Source organism: Equus caballus, chromosome 13 (assembly GCF_041296265.1).
Source record: "Equus caballus isolate H_3958 breed thoroughbred chromosome 13, TB-T2T, whole genome shotgun sequence".
Taxonomy (NCBI): domain Eukaryota; kingdom Metazoa; phylum Chordata; class Mammalia; order Perissodactyla; family Equidae; genus Equus; species Equus caballus.
In genome coordinates this window covers 44,911,173-44,930,262 of record NC_091696.1, presented here as the reverse complement: position 1 = coordinate 44,930,262, position 19,090 = coordinate 44,911,173, and the positions used below count along the sequence as shown (strand labels likewise).

The window sequence follows — 19,090 nt, the reverse complement described above, 5'->3', positions numbered from 1 at the left end:
GTGAGTCCTGGTGTGGAGCCACCTCGGCCCGGAGGGGCACCTTTGTAAGGGACACAAAGTCATCTGACGAGATGGGTAAATTACTGTCCCCACTTCACAGAAGAGGTGACCTGCCTAAGGCCACACCCCTATAAAGGAGGGAGTCAAGATGCAAACACGACTTCTGACTTCCTCGGAGGGCCTCTCCGCGGGCACGGGCGCAGTGTGCTGGAGTTCTCCCTGAGCCCTCTCTGTTGGGGTCGGGGGGAAGCAATGCTCAGAGGAATCGGGGCATCTGGTGACATCTGGGGTCATGCCGCATGGGGAGGGATTTCAAGTCCCAGCATCTTTGGAAGCCCCTCCGTTCCCCTTGGGCCTCTCCCGGGGACGTCTCTCCCTTCTCGGGCTCACCTGGCCCCCGGGCCTCTCGAGCGCCTGCTCCGGTCCACGATTCCGAGCGTCCCCTCCTTGGACTCCTGTGAGGACAGGCGGGGCTGCTTGAGTCCCACGGGCCCTTGACCACCCCAGCGGCCTCCTCCCCTGGAGAACGGAACTCGTTGTCTGTAGCTTGGATGATGTGGCTGTAGGGGAAGGTGCTCTGAAGCATCCAGCGCCCTGCAGCCTAGGGAGAATTACTGCCCTTTTCATTCCTTTTCATTCCGCTGAGGTGGACCCAACGTCACTCCCTCCTTCGTTGCTCCCTCCCTCCCCATCCCTCATCTTACCGTGTGCCCAGCGCTGGGCGTACCACACCGCTGACTGCTCTGGGACGCGGGCCAGATTTCCTGCATGGCCACGGGCCTTCCCCCCACACCCCAGAGGCCCCCTGGCTGACAGGCTTGGGGAAGGTGGGGGTGGGGGCGGCCTGGGACCCCCCGCCAGCCCAGCTGAGGAAACTCTTCAAACCCTGCGGGATCTCCACCTGCGGAGGCCCCGGCTCTTCTGCCCTTTGTCAACCACAGGTTCTGCGCAAGGACTCCTTTCCCGAATCTCAGAGAAAAAGAAAAATGCCGCCCGCAGTGGGTGGAGTTGCATACATTTTTTAATTGAAATAAGTCAGGCTCCTAAGTATTGCTTTTACAGGTCTGTCGAAGTCAAGTATTCATACCACTCACATTTTCAAAAATATTTCCGGCCAGAGGAGCAACGTGGCCCTCTCCCGGTGCGAAGTCACTTCTGGCCACGTGGTGAAGAACCAGCCACTCGAAAGGAGTGAGTCGAAACCCTGCCCTCGGCTGACACGTTCCTGGGCTTCTTTTCCTCTGAGTCACTCCCTGCCACAGTCACTGCGTCTAGGACCAGCCTCAGGCCAGACCCAACCAGGCCGGGGCCCCAGTGGCTTCAGACGGGGCTGGGAGTCGCTTGCGTGTGTGTGTCCCGAGTGTGAAGCGTCCTCTGGGAAGGTGACGTGGGGGAAGCGGTGCGGCCGGGGGCGAAGAGCGGGGAGGCAGACTGGCTGGGCTCCTGTAAACATCCATCGTGATGGCGAAAGGCCAGCAGCCAAGGCGAGGCTGGCGGCACGAGCTGTGGGCGGGCGGGGTCTCCAGCCGCCCCAGCCGTCCCCCTTGGGTAGGGGCAGACGCCTTCCCAGCCCGGCACTCAGTCTCAGTGTCTCCGTCCCACCGTTCTGGGTCTGGACAGGAACCTCTCTGTTGGCACGGAGCTTGTGAGGGGAGCAGGCCTAACAAGAAGGAAAAAGGGTGTTACTGCTTGGAAGCTCTGCCCTGCCATCCACTCGGTGGGGGATCTGCACCCACCCCGCAGACTTTGGGAGGCTGCGGGCAGGGAAGTCTTCCTCCATCCCCCACATTTGGGAACCATCAGAAGCCCCAGACTCAGGCTGGGGCTATTTCCCTATAATTTTTGTTAATAACTCTTTTTAGTGAATTTTCATGATTTCTACAGACCCTGGGCTAGAGAACAGGTGCAATCTCCCGTGGGAGAGAAGGGATGCTGGCACCTGAGGAAGGAGGGCAGCCCACTCCATGGTCACCCAGGGTCTGCCGGCTGACGTGGGCTCTGGGCAGCTGAGCCAGCTCCGGGCATCAGGCCGGGCTTGGCAGCACCTCCCACCGTGCCGAGAAAACACTTAGCAGCCTACAGGAAGGCTGCGGCCACAGCCGAGCCACTCAGCAGCCCCACGTGGCTCGTCCCCCGGGACCTGGCATCGTCCCAGTGCCTGGCTCCTCAGCTGGTGCCACTTCCTGTCCCTTCACTGTGTCCAGCTGGGTGCTGGCGTCTCTGCAGCATCTCATGGTCCCAGGCCCACCCTCCTGCCCTGGTTCTGAGCTTCATCTTTGCCAGCGCAGACCCCTCCTTCCGCAAACGTCATCGAGCATCAAATAAAACTTCCATGTTAAACACACAACATTGTTCACCAGGGTGCTCTTGACATGGGGGGCAGCACAATTCTCCAATGTGGGGGCTCTCCTGGGCACTGCAGGACGTTTGGCAACATCCTTGGCTCCTGACCACTAAACGCCAGTAGCGCTGTGACAACTAAAAATGCCCCCTCACCCCATTTCCAAGGGCCACCCGAGGGGGCAGAACTTCCACCGAGAGCCGTGAATCTCGGCAAGGTTCAGAGAAGCCAAGTGACCTGCCTAAAGCGGCACAGGGGTGACAGGCAGAGCTGACACTGGACTCGTGACAATGATGGAAAAGATCACAAGCAGGGCAGCCACCACCTCCTGGGCTTCACTACGTGCCACGAGCCCCACGCCGGCCTGCGGTGCCTCACCCCACCCCCTCCCTCACTTTCTGGGGCACGCTGACCCAGCAGCTTCCACCGTAGGGACCTGGCCCTTTGCCAAGAGGCCTTTCTCTGCCGCCAGTGCCTGCCGGGCCGCCGGGCCGCAGGTGAGGCAGGGCTAGCGTGTTCCCAGAGCCGCCTTCCCACCAGTGATGGCCAGGGAGGCGGGGACCAGTACCCCAGCTCCCGCACCTGCAGCTGGGACGACTCTGTGGCATATTTCCCATCGACAGTGGCTCCCGGAGCTCCTGAGCAGGACTGAGCCCAGAGCCGCAGTGGTGACCTGCTCAGTGACACGGCCCCTCGCTGACTCACGGCCCCACTCCCCACCCGTCGCTCCTGGGATCGCCTCCCAAATAAATGACTTGCACTTCAATCGCCGTCCTGGGGTCTGCTCCCAGGGGAGCATGCCGGAGACGGAGCCTTACACAGCTCCTTTCATTCAACCCTCCTAACACAGGAGTTACATACTATTAGGATTCCATTTTACAGACGAAGGTTCAGAGAGAGTAAGTAACCTGTCGAAGCATGCTCAGCCCTCCTGGGCTTTGTCCCACTGGAGATTTTAAACACTACATCATTTCATACCTCCTGTGTGCTAGGTCCCACGCTAGGTGCCAGGGACCCCGTGACGAGTACAGCCCTTGCCTGTGATATGTAGTCTAGTGAGCAATTTCAGCCCAAGCTGGCACACCTGACAATAGGAGGCAGCACAGGGCACGACTGGAGCCCAGAGTCTGGAGAAGGCTGTGCGTGAAGGGCATGCCGGGTAGAGGGAGGGCAGGTGATGGGGTCGTGGCAGGTCTGGACCCCCCTGCAGTTTGGTGAGGGTGAGAGGGCCAGAGGTAGAAGGTAGGCTGTGGGGGAGTCATGCCTGGAGAGGTGAGCAGGGACGCCATCAGCCAAATTGCTTGTGTCCTCTGCCAGATTGGCCTCCTAGAGGCCAGCTGGGAACACCGCCTTCCAGCGCTTAGAGACCTTCCCCGGCCCCCAATGACAACACGGGCAAGGGCAAGTCCTGGCGTCCTCGGGGCCCCACCCCGCCTCCCCCTGGATGCGGTGGTGGAGAGGGGAGGCCGGGGGCGCAGCCAGGGCATGGGAGAGCTCGGCCCTCAACAAAGGCGCTCACGGTTCCCCTCCCACTCGGCCAGGAGTCCACCTTCTGCTGACCTCCCTCCTCCAGGGAAGCTCCAGGTGCCCTGGGGGGTCAGTGGTGGTCCTGAGAGCCCTGGGGTCCGGGAACCTGGGGCGGAATTATGTATCAGTTCACCCTGATGGCGCTCACCGCAGGTCTCCACGGCAGGGGGTCGCACTTGAGCCCACTGCAGACTGGTGTGGACGAGGCGTTCAAGAACCCGAGTCATCCAGGGAACAGCGACTCGCTCCTCTGCCAATCCTCGTGAAGGCAAACAGCGTTGAGACGACAAACAGCGTCGAGAGCCAGCAAGAGCGCTTCCCCACAGGTGCCTCCCTCCCGTCTGAAGGGGCTGGGGCCGGCTCCAGCTGGAATTCACTAACGCTCTGCCACGTGTTCACTGTGTTTATCCGTAGGGTCACCTTCTAGTGGGGGCAAGTGATGCCAGTTTTCCAATGCTGATAGTAAATAAAGTTCCTCTCTTTTCAGAACACTAATTCCACTTTACAAAGAGAGCTGGTTTCAAGAAAACGTACGTAAATAATAGTTCAGGCAATAGGCAGGTTAGAGAAAAAGTTGTTGACGGCGTCATATGAGGTTTGGGAGACCGACTGGAGTCGGTCCCACTCACTCCCCAGAGAATGAAGGGGCCCAGAGAGGGTGGCGACGAGCCCTAAGTCACACAGCAAGTTGAGAACAGAGAGGTATCTTTGGTGGGAGGATGTCCTAGGACCTCTCATCTGTGCCACCCACTGTGGCTATTAAAGATCAATCCTCTTCTTCCTTTGACTTGAAGCCTGGCCTCACAGCAAAGCCCAAAGGAGAATCTTGACAACAGCTGATGTCTATCAAGTACTCTATGCTCCCCTTGTACTAACTGCTTTAACTCATGTCTTGGCTCATTTATCCCTCAAAACATCCTTAGCAGGTAGGGCCAAGTAGGACCATCATCACTGAATTTCAGATGGGGCTCAGAGAAGTTAAGTAAATTGTACCAGGTCACACAGCTCGTAAAAGGCAGAGGCAGAATTTGAACCTCCAGTCTGACCTCAAAGTCTTAATTCTCTGAGCATCTTAGGTCCATCTCTCTCCCCCAAGGCATCAATAGCCCCCGGTGGAGAGCATCCTGGAGCCGCAGCTTACAGGATCCAAGGCAGTGGGCTCTCCAACCTTCTCACGTCATTAGAGCAGGACAGACAGTTCACTGGTCAGTGGCTTCTTTTTCTTTCTTTCTGAAACTGTAACCTTCACGCCAGGCCGCTCCCCGAGCTGGTGTGGCCAGCTGACTCGTTTCTGTCCTTAGAGTGACTGCTGGCACTTGATCCATTTTAAGAAGCTATGTCTCAGCAGAAACCTCTGTGGAGAAGCTGCCTAGTTTGAGATTTGGCTTGAGAAAATGGCCATTGTGTCCTAGGGGTGCTGGTGGGGCGACGCTCTGGGCACGCTGAAAGGCAATTCTCTTTTGCAGTCCAGCCGTCCAGCTGTCGTACTCCTCTGGGGCAGCCAGGACAAGGTCTGGAATTGGCCTGTCTTGGGTAATTCTGCCTCTGCCCCTTCCTAGCTGTGTGACCTCAGGCAAGTCACCTCATCTCTCTGGGCCTGTTTCCTCATCTGAAATGAAGACCATGCTGATCTCATCGGGCTGTTTGTTGTGAGGATTACTGGGAATGCCTGCAACTCCCAGCGTACACGAGGCCTCCATACCTGGTGCTCCTCTCCTCCCTGTCCTCCCCTGTACCCAGCTAGAGTGCACCCCGGCAGAGAGCTCCTCAGTGCTGGGGGCCTTCTGACAGGAGCGGTCCTCTTCCTCTCTTCCTCTGAAGACCCCACCTGCTGGAAACCCACTGCTGGGTCCTCTTCCTCTGGGTACCAACCAACCATCCAAAGTGGCTAAGACAGGCGTCACCCAGATCCGACGTGCCCCGTGGCTCCACTGTCGTCTCAGCAACAGGCTGTGTGGCAGGAGGCCCTGCCGTGTCTAGGTGACGAGCCTGTGGCGGGAAGGGGACAGGAAAGGAGAAGCCGCCCGTTGCCCGGGTCCCTGTCCCTGATGGAGCCAGCGTCCTGTCCAGCTTCTCAGACCTGGACTCTGGTTTGCACGTGGGCCGTCCATGCTCCTCAGCTGCGGGCTCCGTGGAGACCCGTGGCCCAGAATATGTCTCCAGTCGGTCATGCCCAAGAGCCTGCGAGGCCTTCCGAAGGGCAGCATTTGCCCAACCCCCTCATGAGTCTTGCCATCCAAGAACCACCTGGACCACTATTTATTCATTTAAATAGTAGCAGTATTTCAAATCAACACATCATTCTTTTTTAAACTCCAAAATTTTAAAAGGAACCTTTATGTCACTGAATAAAAACCAGGATTATTTGCTATAAACAGAAGTCAATGCTAAAAATAAATACGATGAAAATGAAACCATTAATTCTAGCCAGACACCCTGGCCTGCAAAAGCCAGCCTGGGCCTGGTTTCTCGGGTCACAAGGGAAAAGTACAAGTGCTCAAGAGGTGGCAGGGCACTGCCAGCCCGGTCACGCCGCTTTGGTGTATTCACGGTCTCCCAGGGACGCCGATGGCAGAGGACCTCGCTCGGGAAGCACTGGGAGTGTAGCTAGGAGGCCCAGCTTGGCCACCTCCCAGCTGGGTACTCGAGGTGAGTCATGAACCCCCCAAGCCTGATCCCCTCCCTCCATAATGGAGCTAATGAGCCCTGCCCTGCCTGTTCACGGGGTGACACGCAAGGAAGCTATGGAGACGTGGGGGAGGCAGCTATGTTATTTATCTTTTTATTAAGGTCACACTGGTTTACAACACTGGGTAAATTTCAGGTGCACATCACATTTCAGCTTCTGTACAGACTGCATGGTGTTCACCAGCAATAGTCTAGTTTCCATCCGTCACCACACACGTGCCCCTTTACCCCTTTCGTCCTTTCCCCCACCCCCTTCCCCTCTGGTCACCACCAAGCTGTTCTCCTCTATGTGTTTGTTTATATTCCACACATGAGTGAGATCACATGATATTTGTCTTTCTCCATCTGACTTATTTTGCTTGGCATAAGACCCTCAAGGTCCATCCATGTTGTCACAAACGGCACGATTTCATCTTTTTGTTTACAGCTGAGTAGTATTCCATTGTCCACGTACACCACATCTTCTTCATCCATTCATCTGTGAGTGGACGCTCAGGTTGCTTCCACATCTTGGCTCTTGTGAATAATGCTGCAATGAACACAGGGGTGCATCATCTTTTCCAATTAGTGTTTTCATGTTCTTTGGATAAATATCCAGTAGTGGGATAGCTGGGTCGTATGGTAGTTCTATTTTTAATGTTTGAGGCATCTCCACACTGTTTTCCATAGTGGCTGCCCCAGTTCGCACTCCCACCAGCCGTGTACAAGGGTTCCCTTTTCTCCACATCCTCTCCAACACTTGTTATTTCTTGTCTTTTCAATAACAGCCTTTCTGACCGGTGTGAGGTGATATCAGATTGTGGTTTTGATTTCCATTTCCCTAGTAATTAGCGATGCTAGACATCTTTTCATGTAGAGAAGTGGTTATTTTTAACCACCCAGCCAAGTCTCCTGCCCGGAAGGAATCCCAGGGGTGGAGCCTTCCCCTTCCAGAGGTGACTGGAACTGGAACCGGCTCCTAGCCACCCCCGGACCTGGGGCAGGGATGCCAGCTGCGACGGCACCCGTCACCACCGCTCACACGGACGCACTGTCCTGGGTAGCTGGAAGGGTGGAGGATAGGGGCAGGCTCCCGGGCGGCGCCCCTCTGGGTCTGATACACCGTCAACACTGACAGATCCTTTACTGAGAACCGACTATGCGTCCTTTGCCGTCTCATCTAATCTGCACGAGCCCTTCAGCAGGTACCACTGTCACCCCCATTTTACAGAGAAGGAGACTGAGGCTCTAGGAGGTCAAGTCACTTGCCCAAGGTGTCGGTGGAGCTGGGATTAAACCCAAACCTGTCTGACTGCAAAGCCTCTAAGCAACAATTTTGGGGGCACGTGGAGATGGCCTTAAATAACCCTGAGTCGCACAGAGCGAGCAAGCAACTCGCTTTTCGGTTCTCGGTCAATCCTCACGATCACTTTGGGGAGAAAGTTCCACCTCGGTGCTGCTGTATCTCTGTCACCTGACAGCTGCTGTCTCCCTTTGCAACAAAGAGCAGGCCAGAGGCCCCGCGCCCTTACCTGGCTTTAGCATTTGGCCAGAAGTTAACGACAGTGGCACTTAACTCATTATCCACGCTAAGCGATGCTGGTTTTCTTTTTCAGTGACATAAACATTCTTTTAAAAACAAATTCACATAAAAAAGTAGATTTTTTAAAGATGAAGTGCTAAAACCAGTATACTTCGTTGTAAACTATGTTATAAAGGGAGAAAGAGCAAGTTCACAGTGGAGAGACCTGCAGACACCACCTTCGCCAAGAGATCAGAATCAGCATCACCAGCAACGGGGCAGGCAGACGCCACCTGTCCCGCGACACCATGCGCTCGGCAGGACGCGCACTCAGCTCTCTGCCGTATTCCTGCAAAAACACACACCTGAATCTAACCTCCAGCGTAAACACCAGACAAACCCAAACGGAGAGGCTTTCTACAAGATAACAGGCTTGCACTCTCCACAAGCGTCGCTGTCGTGAAGGATAAAGACAGGCTGAGGAACTGTTCCAGACGGAGGGAGGCACAAGAGACACGGCTATGGGTGCAAAGGGGGAGTGGGCCTGGATCCTGAACCTCAACGGCCCTCCTTTTCATTGTGGAAGGACGCTACTGGGACAAACGAGGAAATCTGAATAAAGTCACAGCTCAGATAGGTCATAAGATTCTATCAATGTCAACTTTGCGGAAAAGCATCACAACGCCTGCACTCCATTTTCCAATGGCTCAGGAACATGACTGTACATGTCTCTGTATGTGTATATATGCATGTGCACAGACACCGAGTGGGCGTGTGCTGCATACGTGAGCAAACGTGGCACGTGAAGGGTGCCGCTGGCAAATGTGCATGAGGCTATGTGGGAATTCTTTGTAATCTTCTCGCAACTTTTGCATAACTGTGAAATTATTTCAAAATAAAGCTTTTTACAAAAACTCAGAAAAAAGGAGTGAGAGTGCCCACGAGGCAGGCCAGGCAGAGCCATGAATGGTCTTCCCAGGATGGGGGCTGGGAGCCCCTCGCTGGAGCACCGACCCCCTGCCCTCCCCCCACTTCCCCCCCCACCCCCCCGACTCTGCAGCACCAGGTTGGGACGCTCAGCTGTCTTACTCGGCTCTGTTCCCCTGGCCCCTCACTCCCCTTTCTGAGCCTCAGCTTCTCTATTTGTGAGATGGGGATAATGACGTTTGTCCCTTTTATTGTGATCTTGGTTTCTCAAAAGCAGATGATGGGGGCCAGCCCGGTGGTGGAGTGGTTAAGTTCGCCTGCTCCACTTCAGCAGCCAGGGTTCGTCGGGTCAGATCCTGGATGCAGACCTAGGCACCGCTCAAGCCATGCTGTCATGGTGTCCCGCATCCAAATTGGGGAAGATTAGCACAGATGTTAGCTCAGCAACAATCTTCCTAAAGCAAAAGGAGGAAGATTGGCAACAAATGTTACCTCAAGGTCAATCTTCCTCACCAAAAAAAAAAGAAAGAAAGAAAAGAAAGCAGACTATGTTTTCAGAAGTCCTGGGGGGAAAGACAGCAGACAAACCAGGAATACAAACGGTCAAGTTGATAGGAGCCCTTAATTTCTTAGTCAATAAAACAGACATAAGGGCTGTGAGGGTGTCCCTTGGATGAAACATCCAGTTTGCATAACTCAGGGACAAGGGAGTGGGACCCTTGGCATCTCACTGTCTGGAGATACATATTGAGGTCTTCTCCTGTCCAAAGGGGCAGCCAGCACCAATGCACCCTGTGGGCAGCACCCTCCGGTAAGCCTCATGTCAGGACAGAGCTGGAGAGTCAACCACGCCTGGGGGTGCACACCACCATCATCTGTCTCTCACCTGGACAACAGTCACAGCTTCCTACCTGGTTTCCCCCACCTGCCTGAACCCTGCCTGGAGCTCCACCGGCTGCCTGTGTGAGATCTCACATGACCTGAATCTATGGTGCCCATGTCCCTGAGGAAGGTTTGGGGTTGGTGGTTTTGTTTTTTTTTTGCTGAGGAAGATTTGCCCTGAGCTAACATCTACTGCCAATCTTCCTCTTTTTTATATGAGCTCCCACCACAGCATGGCGACTGACAGATGCGTGGCGTAGGTCCATGCCTGGGAACTGAATCTGGCCCACCAAAGTGGAGTGTGCTGAACTTAACCACTAGGCCCCTGGGGCTGGCCCAGGTTTGGGTTTATCAGCAGGGCAGCGATACGCCCAGCCTGGCTGTTCTGCTGATGGCACAGGTGACTAACTGGCACGGAGGGACCAGGGCAGGCAGATCACGAAGGATGGCTGTGCACCCAGTTGGGAGACTGAAGCTAGGAAATTCAGTAAGATGCAGACCGATGGGTCTGGTTACCCTTAGCTCCAGATCTGAGCTCCACCAGGCTGCAGGGACTCCAGCAGCAACCTTCTCCAGTCTCTCCATTTCCAGCACAGAGCAGCTCCCCTCTCACGGCCCTCCCTCTGAGCTGAGAGACGGCTGGCAGGCACAGCTGCTTTCATCAGCAACCGGGACAAATCAGCCAGCTGAGCCGCCTCCACATGGGCACTGCTGGGACGGCAACTCTCCCGGCTCCCGGGCCAGCCGCTGCGCCCCTTCCTCCTGGGAGGGAGCGAGGGAGATCCGGACTCCCCACTCCCTGCTCCTGGGCGAAGATGAACGCTCCAGGAAAACCGCAGAGCGCAGCTCCCGGGCTCCAGATCTGGTGGCCCTTGGAGACCACGGGGCAGTGGGAAAGGTCTCATGAGGGTCCTGGGCCAGGAAGGTAGAGTGGAAAGTCTGTCCCAGTAGCCCAGACCTGCACCGACCCAGCACTCAGGCCTCTTTAGCTCATCGAGGGGGATAAATTCACGCGCCAGCCTATGTGCAGGTTTACACACCTGCAAGGGCTGAGTGTACACACTTCCCATTACATCTGACAACAGTAATACGGCCTTATTATGCACAGGAAAGTCTATCAGCTTTACAATCATCTCGTTTAATCCTTACAATGAGGTGGATTTTCATCATCCCTGCCTCAGAGAACTCTGACACACAGGGAGGTATGTGGCATGCCCAGGGTCACAGCTAGGACTGGGGTTTGAACCCAGGCCATCTGAATCGCAGGTCCTTGCTCCTAATCATGACCCTAATCCTCATGCTTGACAAATGTGGGAGGAACTGAATTCTGTGTGTACACACAAAAGAAAGAAAGGAAAAGGAAGGAGAGGGCGCTAAAGTGCGTGCACCTTTTCGTCTTGACTCCACCCTGGTCCCCAGTGCCTGGCATGTCCACCCCCTTAGTCGGTGTTTGCTGGATTGGCTCGTATGGAACATGAGATTGTGTCTGTGTGAGAATGAGCAAGAAAGAGCAAGATGTGACTACCGTGTTCCTCTGTTTATGGAAAGGGGCCCGGAAAGGAGGTACAGCCACATCACCTTTAATCTTTCCCAAAGGCTTTCCTTCTGTGAGCCATGCCTTCTCCACTAGAGTCTGGGTTTCTCCCGTCCTTGGGGCCAGGGCCACCCTGGCTTGGATTCGGGACTGGGGAAGAAGGAATGCCGTGCCTGGCTTCTAGCATTTCTCCAGGAGTTTTCCCCACAACCCCAGCTCCCCAGCTCCCAGGGTCAGCCCATCCCTCTGAAAGCTTTGCAACGGTGTCCCTGAGACGCACTTGCCGGTGTTTCTGCTCAAACGTTTGCTGCAACGTATGTTGAAGCATTTGGGCTTCGGTTTTCGGTTCAGAGTATGCCAATGTTTTCATTTGGAAGAGGAAGTGTTTCTGTTAATGTGCTGAAGAGATAAAATAAGACACTCTTCACCAAGTTACACTGTCTGAAAGTCAAGCGCTTGGCCTGGGGGCAGGGATGCATCCTGGGATCCCTTAAACAGGGCCTGGCAGCAGAGCAGGCAGGGCTGATGTTTGTTGAATGACTGAATGAGCAAAAAAAGCAAAGGGCCTAGAACTAGGCGTGGTATATGATCAATACTCAGTATCGGTTTTGAATGGATCCCAGAGGTTCTACCTTCAAAAGGTGTTCTCGGTCTGCTCGTGTTCCTCATCTTCACTAACCTTGGCTCATCCAAGCCCCCGTCACCTCTGGCCTGAGCAACTGAACAGCTCCTCACGGCCTCCCTGCTCCACATTCGCCCCTCCAGCCCATTCTGCCCACAACCGCCAAAGTCAATTTGCAAAAAGTGCAGTGGGATTGAGTCACTCCCTGCCTGGAACCTTCTGCGGGCTTCCCATGGCTCACGGCTGTGGCCTCCAGGTCCTGCATGGCCGGGCCCCCCAACCCCACTGACATGTCCTCGGGCCTCTTTCCAGCCACGCTGGCCTCCTTTGAGGGGCTGGAAGAAGCATCTCTCCCACTCCAGGGCCTTGGCATGAGAGGTTCCCCCTGCCCAGACTGCTTTTCTCCAGATCTTCATGTCTGGCCTTCTACTAATTCAGGGCTCAGCTCCAATGTGTGGTCTCCTCAGAGAGGCCTTCTCTGACCCCCCCCAACTGAAGCAGCCAGCCCATCTGTGTTCTCCTGTTTCACTCACTCGACAGACATTTATGAAGCATCCACGAGATGCCACGTGCTGTTCTGGGTGCGGAGGAAACAGCAGTGAACACACCAGAGGACGTCCACGTCCTTCTCCCATGTCCTTCTCCCGTGCTTTCGTAGCTCTTAAAAAAATCTGATTATCTTATTTGGGAACCTGCTTGTTTTTCTCACCAAGTGCCAGGAGGGCTGGGGCCGGGTCTGTCTTATTCACTGTGTTCACACACCAGGCACAGCAGGTACTCAGTGAACATTTGCTCAGTAAAAGAATGGATCAATTGATGGATGGATGGATGGATGGATGGACAGATGGATGGATGGAGAGAAGGCAGACAGGCAAACTGGGTAGGTACGCAGAGCAGCTGACACACTCCACCGGGCACTAGGCTCTTGCTGAGGTCTAGCTGAGCTCAAATGATGCTTTCTTCAAAGAAATCTCACTATCAACCCCCCAGGGGCACCCCAGGGCCCAGCACGACTGCCAGTGGATGCTGCCCCACCCTGCCCCACACTCTGACTATGGTCATCCTGGCTGACATGGGCAACAGAGGAGAGCGGTTAACTCAGCCCGCTTGGGGTGAGGAGCATCAGTGTCTGTTTCCAAAAGGAGCCCTTGCCCACCTCCTCAGTATCCCCCCTCCGTTGCCATTGCCACTCCAGCACCGTCCAGCTGAGGGGCTCCAGCCAAGGAGTTCCTGCACGCCCCGTGAACCCTCAGCAGACCCCACAGCCTGCCTGTCTCTCTCTCTCATCTAGTTCAGCTGCCTTTCTTCCTGGCTGTATGCCTTTGGCCTTTCTCCTTCCTAGACCTTTATTTCCTTCCCACTAACACACAAGGTGAGGCCAGACACGCAGCGTCCTGGTCGCAGCCCCGAGGCCCGACTTTAACACCTCAGTGCAAGGATCTTGTATTCCCTTCTACCAGCCCAAGAATCCCAAGGCCTTGCAAACACTGCAGGCGAGGCCAGTCCCAGCTCCAACCCCCAGCTCGCCGGGTCTGCGAAGGCAGCCTGCAAACCGGCAGCCCCTGCAGAATTGAGCTGCAGAACTGCCGAGCTGGGGCAGCCTGCAAACCGGCAGCCCCTGCAGATTTGAGCTGCAGAACTGCCGAGCTGAGGCAACCTGAAACCTGACTCTCAGACAGCGGCAAATCCAAGGCCCAAAGGAAGTACAGGGTTCTTTGCCGAAGGAGGTTTGTCCTCTCACAGCCTCGGCCGAGAACCCTTGTCCCCAGGCCCCACCCAGTCCCCTAAGGGGCCACAGCACAAGGTGATCAGTGCCTGCCTCCCTACCTCTTCTGAGACTCCAAGTCTTCATCCTTCCGGGACTAGAGAGAATCCCCAAAAAGCCAAGGTCACCATCAAGCCAGGCTGAGGACAGGGGGAGGAACTGACAGCTCTGCCTCAAATGGATTTTGGACACAAAGGCTCTTTCCAGAAGCTGTGGCAGTAGGTACCACGGCTACCCCCAACACCACTTAGGCCCTGCCTCCCTTCCCCTCTTCAACAGCCGTCACCTTCCCCGGGGGAAGCTTTCCAGCCCTAACCAAGGGACTAAGAGAGGTCTGGCCATTTCTAGTATTGAAATACACCTGGAGAAGGCGGACGGAGGAATCAGAAGCCTGGGGGAGGGGTGTGCGTCCGGCCTGGGGAGGCCTCCCTCTTCCTAGCCGGCGCCCCAACCCGCCCTCATCCCGCGCAGAGAGGGCACTCACAGGCCTGGGAGACTGGAGAGGGCCTCGTCCTGGGGGTTCCATCCCTGGCCAGACGGTGCCTCCAACCAGCAGCGGAGGCATGATCTGGGTGTCCGTTCCGGATGGAGGGTTGCGGGTCGTGGCGGGGGATGGGGGGCCGGCAGCCAAGCCTACTCCAAGTAACCATCGAAGACGTCGAGCTCCGAGTCGGCATCGTAGAGGCCCGAGCCGGGGTCAGACAGCACGCCGAGGTCCACGAGCGCCTGGTCCATGTCCTCAGGCAGGAAGACGAGGCCCACGTTGAGGACGATGTACTCCATGAGGAAGGCGTAGTATAGGATCAGCACGTTGACGAAGAACAGGCCCACGAAGAACATAGAGGGCAGCAGCGGCGGCGGCACGTAGGGGACCAGGGGGCCCAGCGCGTCCAGGTGGGCCGCGACCCGGGCGCCGGGCATGCAGGAGCCGGCGAGGGCGGCGGCGGCCCGGCGATCCCAGCGAGCTCAGCCGCTGCGGCGCCCGGACGGCCGGCGAGGGGGCAGCTCAGCCATCCAGGGGCGCCCCTGGCTCGACCGAGGCTGCGCCGGGCCCCGGCGGTGGCCCCCGGGGATGGGCGGCGGCCCCTGCGGACGCGTCCCGCCCCCGAAACGCGCCTGGCGGGGTCACCGCTCCCCAAGATGCGCCCGCACGGCCCTCTCGATCCGTCCGGCGGCCAGGCGGGTCCCCTGACGCCGCTGGCGGCTGCCCAGCTCCTCCGATGCGCCCCGCTCGCGCTCACGGGCCCTTCCGGCGCCGGAGGGGACCCCACGGCGGCTCAGCATCCAGGGCCAGTGCCGGCCGCGGTCCGCCCAGCCCGGCCCGGCCGTTCCTCGAGACCCCTCCGCGCCCCCGCAGGCGCAGCGCCCATGGCTGCGGCCGCCGCGTCGCCCTCCTGGTCGCGCTCCGAGCCCCGCCTCCAGAGCGGCCGCGCGCCCATTGGCCCCCCGCGCCCTGCCCGCGCCCATTGGCCCGCTCAGCGCCCGCGCTCATTGGCCCGAGCCGTCCGGGGGCGGGTACCGCTTCGCTCCGCCCCTCGGGGCGCGGGGCTCGGAGATGCTTCCCGGGTTCCGGACTCCCGCCGGGTCCCAGATCCGGTTCGCTCTGCGCCGACCCAGGCCGTAGGGGGCGGGGAAAGAGACAGAACGCGATTCAAACCTAGACTTACCCTGAGGCCGCAAGAGCTGAAGGAGACCGCAAGCTTCCTCTGCACCTTGCTGGACTTGAGTATGGCGCCACGCCTCTTTGGGACTCAGTTTACCGGTTGAAAAAGGAGGCGGGGTAGGAGAGGGGTGGTGGGCTTCAAGAGTGAAAATCTTGGACTTTGCCGTAGTGCCAGTTTTTCATGGTGGGGATGATCAATCAGTGCCCCCTTCGTCTCCAAATTCTAGCTGATGGGGGTTCTGGATTTATGGAGTTCACGGACACCTGAGTAAAGAGATTCCTAGACAGGTCAGACCTTCGAGCAGTAGGGCTACTTCTTGTTTCTTTTTACTTTGTAAACCACATTTAAAACAACAACAATGCACATGGTTAAACCTTCAACCGAGAAGTGCACAGAAGAATGAGTGTGGCTTCCGCTCACTGATTCCCCTCCTCATGGGCAACCCTGTACAACCTTCAGGAGACCGATTTTGCCCGAAGCGCCTTCCAAAGAGGTTCAACAAACCTTTAAATCTCAGGCCACACTGGGCTGGGTGCTTTGCAAGCATAGCTTAATTGGAGCCAGTTAAAGCAGTGTACTATGTTCCTCCTTTTGACAGAGGAGAAAACCGAGGCCCGGAGAAACGGAGGGACCCTGGCAGCCTGCCTGCGTTTGGAGCCCAGAACCTGCCCTTTTTCCTCTTGACTGTCTCTTGCCCCTTTAGATGAATTACAGAGCAAACCATTAACCCCCGCAACTGCAGAAGGTGAAACAACTGCAGAAGGTGAAACAAACCTTCATTTATTCATTCACTCTGCCAATGTTTCTTGAATACCTATTAGGCGCCAAGCGTTATGCTAGGCATTGGGGAGAACATTGGCCCTTAGCCCAATTCTGTCCTGAGCACAGTAAATGGGACACACTAGGCCTTAGATAACTATGAGGTATAGGAGTGAACGAACGAATGAATGAATGGTGAATAGGGCAGTCTTGCCTCCACAGAGTTTCCCGCTCCTAATCCAGGAGAGAAGTTTAGGTACGTCTTCTTGGCTCATGTAGAGAAGCTGAGTATTTCAATTTTGTTTTTTTTATGTGGTTGTTTTGGAAATGGCATGTTTTGGGTGAAGACCAGAGAAACCCTCTTAAAGTACAGGACGTTCAGTTTTGGTACACTTTTGCTTGAAGCCCTTTCCGTACATATTTTTTAATTGAAATGGAAAAAGAAAAAGGTTGTGAGGACAAACAAGGCTGTTACCGATTCGATGAGCTTTAATTTATTGGCGGATAAAAAGAGGGGTGCCTGGGTTTGAACCCTGATTCTGTCACTTACTAACTGCATGGCCTTGGGCAAGTCAACCCCTCTGTGATTCAGTTTCCTGAAGGTAAAATGGGGATAATAACAGTACCCAACTCATAGGGTTGTTGGGAGAATTAAGTAACTCAATATATAGAATGCGCTTAGGACAGTGGCACATAGTATACGCTATGCAACAGTTACTCTTATTCTTATCATAAAGCTAATAATTGTTAATATTGCTGTTACTTTTATTTACCCATCTTCGCTGCTGCCCTCCTCAGGGCTCCGCCCCTAAGTTTCCCATTCCCGCCCACCCGGACGGTACTGCGGACTCTCCTCCTCTGGTTCCGCCTCCTTTTGGAGCCCGCAGGCCCGCCGTTGCGTGTGGCACGCCGGGCCTTGTAGTTCGTTCGCAGAGTCCTGTCGGCGGGGACCTCGCCAGCGAACTGCATTTCCCAGCGTTCCCCTTGGCGGCGGCCGTAAAGCGCGGCGGTCGAACGGCCGGTTCCGGCTGAATGTCAGTGCGGGGCTGTGGGCTAGGGAGGAAGGTGGTTGGCGGTCCCTCCACCACCTCCGCCGTTGCCTCCTCCGCTGCTTCTGCCGCCGGTGGCGCCGGGCCGCTCGGCCGCTTGGGCATGAGACCGTGAGGCGAGCGACGGGCGGGGGCCGCCGACATGTTTGGCCGCTCGCGGAGCTGGGTGGGCGGGGGCCATGGCAAGTCTTCCCGCAACATCCACTCTTTGGACCACCTCAAGTGAGTGTGTTGGGGGCAGAGGGGGGAGGCCGCGGGGCTGGACGTGGGGATGGGGACGCATAGTCCCGGGCCGGGGGCGCTGGGAGGCGTGAGAGCGGAGGTGGAGGGCGGAGAGCCGCCTGGGAAAAGCTGTGCGGTGGTTAAGAGCGAGGGCTCTGGAGTCAGGGCGCCTGGGTTCGAACCTTGACCCGGTCGCTCCTCGCTGTGTGACCTTGGGCAACTTGCTTAGCTTCTCAGAGTTTTCCTATCCCCATCTGTAAAGTAAGGGGATGAGATTTCAGTTTAAGGACACAGACTTCTTTCTTGCCGGGGGCAGACGGTGGGCATCAGGGTTCCCAGGGTGGTACTTCTTAGGCTGGACAGCTTAGGGGTCAGAGGTCTGGATCCTGGAGTCGGACAGATCTGGGTTGGAATCTAAGTGTGCGAATTTAGGCCTCAGTTTTCTCAGTTGTAAAACAGATATTGTGACTGGCACCTGCTTCCTACTATTGTTTTTGAGGATTGATAAGAGAATGCTCATAGAGCCAGAAGCACACGCAGTGCTTAATAAAGGGCAATAATTAAAGACAGATTGTTTTCTTGGGGAAGTCTAAAGAGGGACTGTCAGAAGTGGAGCTCTGGGGGAGGCCACGGGGCGAATGGGGGGCCTGGGAAGCAAGAGGGCGTGGAGTGGCTTTGCAATCAGACCCACATTCAAATTCTGACTCCACCGCTTAATGATTGTGTGACCTTGGACAAATTATTTCACCTCTCCGAGCCTCTGGTTCCCATGTGCACATGGGGAAGGTGAACATTGTGCAAGGATTCAGTAACGTCATGCATGGAAAGAGATTAATCCACTGTCTGTGACACAGTAGGTGGCCAATAGAGGTAGCTGTGTTAATCACCTAGGCAAGCCTTCCCAGATCCTGATTCCTTTCTGCTAGATCTTTCTCTTGATTTCATTCAAGACATCTCCACTATTTGTAATTATCCTGTTTGTTTTTACTACTTTTCTGTCTGTTACAAAACCGATACTTCCAGGAGGGCAGAGACTGCTTGTTTTGCTCACAGCTGTGTTTCCAGCATCTAGCGCTGTGCCTGGCACACAATAGAAGCCCGATGGGTGCTTAAAGAATGAAAAAGATGAATGGATTGGGGAAAGGCGCAGCGCATGCAGGAGTTTTGGAGGGGAGGTGAGGGAAAATAGAGACCTTTGAGGAGGAAATGACTTCGGGGAGGAAAATATAGTGGCGATGGGGAGGGAGTTGGGTGGGGAAGTAGGCAAACCTTTGGTGGTGAGAAATTGGCTGGTTTCCAGAGGGAAATCCCAAGATTACTAATGGGAAGGAAGAAGGATGGAGCAGGGAGGTGGGGAACAGTGGGAGGAAGACAGGGGCTCTTGGAAAGGATTGGTGGGAGGGAAATTAGATGGGGGCTTCTCATTTGGCTGGGATCAGGGGTGCTGTGTCCTCTCAAGCGTGGAGCAGGCATTTAATAAATGTTTGTGGGTCCCAGAGAGTGGAGGGCAGGAGGGCACATTACATGGTGAGGGATGGTTTGGGGCGGTGGTGGTGAGAGAAGGCATGCGGGGGAGAGAGGCCTAGGACAAGGAGAGGGGTGTGTAGGG

The 19,090-nt window shown here is 56.0% G+C and overlaps 2 protein-coding genes across 14 annotated transcripts in view; one reads left to right on the top strand and one right to left on the bottom strand.

Moving 5' to 3' along the window:
* Positions 1-1,003: 1,003 nt before the first annotated feature.
* Positions 1,004-15,194, bottom strand: DEXI (Dexi homolog). The gene is made up of 2 exons (XM_005598919.4): positions 14,272-15,194; positions 1,004-1,660 (listed from the first exon to the last, which is right to left on the bottom strand). The coding sequence occupies exon 1, from the start codon at positions 14,706-14,708 to the stop codon at positions 14,421-14,423; it is 288 nt and encodes a 95-aa protein (XP_005598976.2). The 5' UTR covers positions 14,709-15,194; the 3' UTR covers positions 1,004-1,660; positions 14,272-14,420.
* A 1,941-nt stretch (positions 15,195-17,135) lies between these two features.
* CLEC16A (C-type lectin domain containing 16A) overlaps positions 17,136-19,090 on the top strand; it is a 200,216-nt gene continuing 198,261 nt past the window's right edge. For 9 of the 13 annotated variants that reach the window (XM_070231014.1, XM_070231022.1, XM_070231013.1 and 6 more), the window contains exon 1: positions 17,147-17,481. In XM_070231014.1, coding sequence (XP_070087115.1) covers positions 17,402-17,481 — 80 coding nt within the window. In that variant the 5' untranslated portion in view covers positions 17,147-17,401. Of the gene's footprint in view, positions 17,482-19,090 lie in introns of all 13 variants that reach the window. The other 4 variants (XM_070231021.1, XM_070231019.1, XM_001490219.7 and 1 more) reach the window with 3 other exon arrangements.

What these genes read in the sequence shown, in the direction of transcription:
- DEXI (XM_005598919.4), bottom strand. Translation starts at nt 14,708, where the DNA reads ATGCCCGGCGCCCGGGTCGCGGCCCACCTGGACGCGCTGGGCCCCCTG.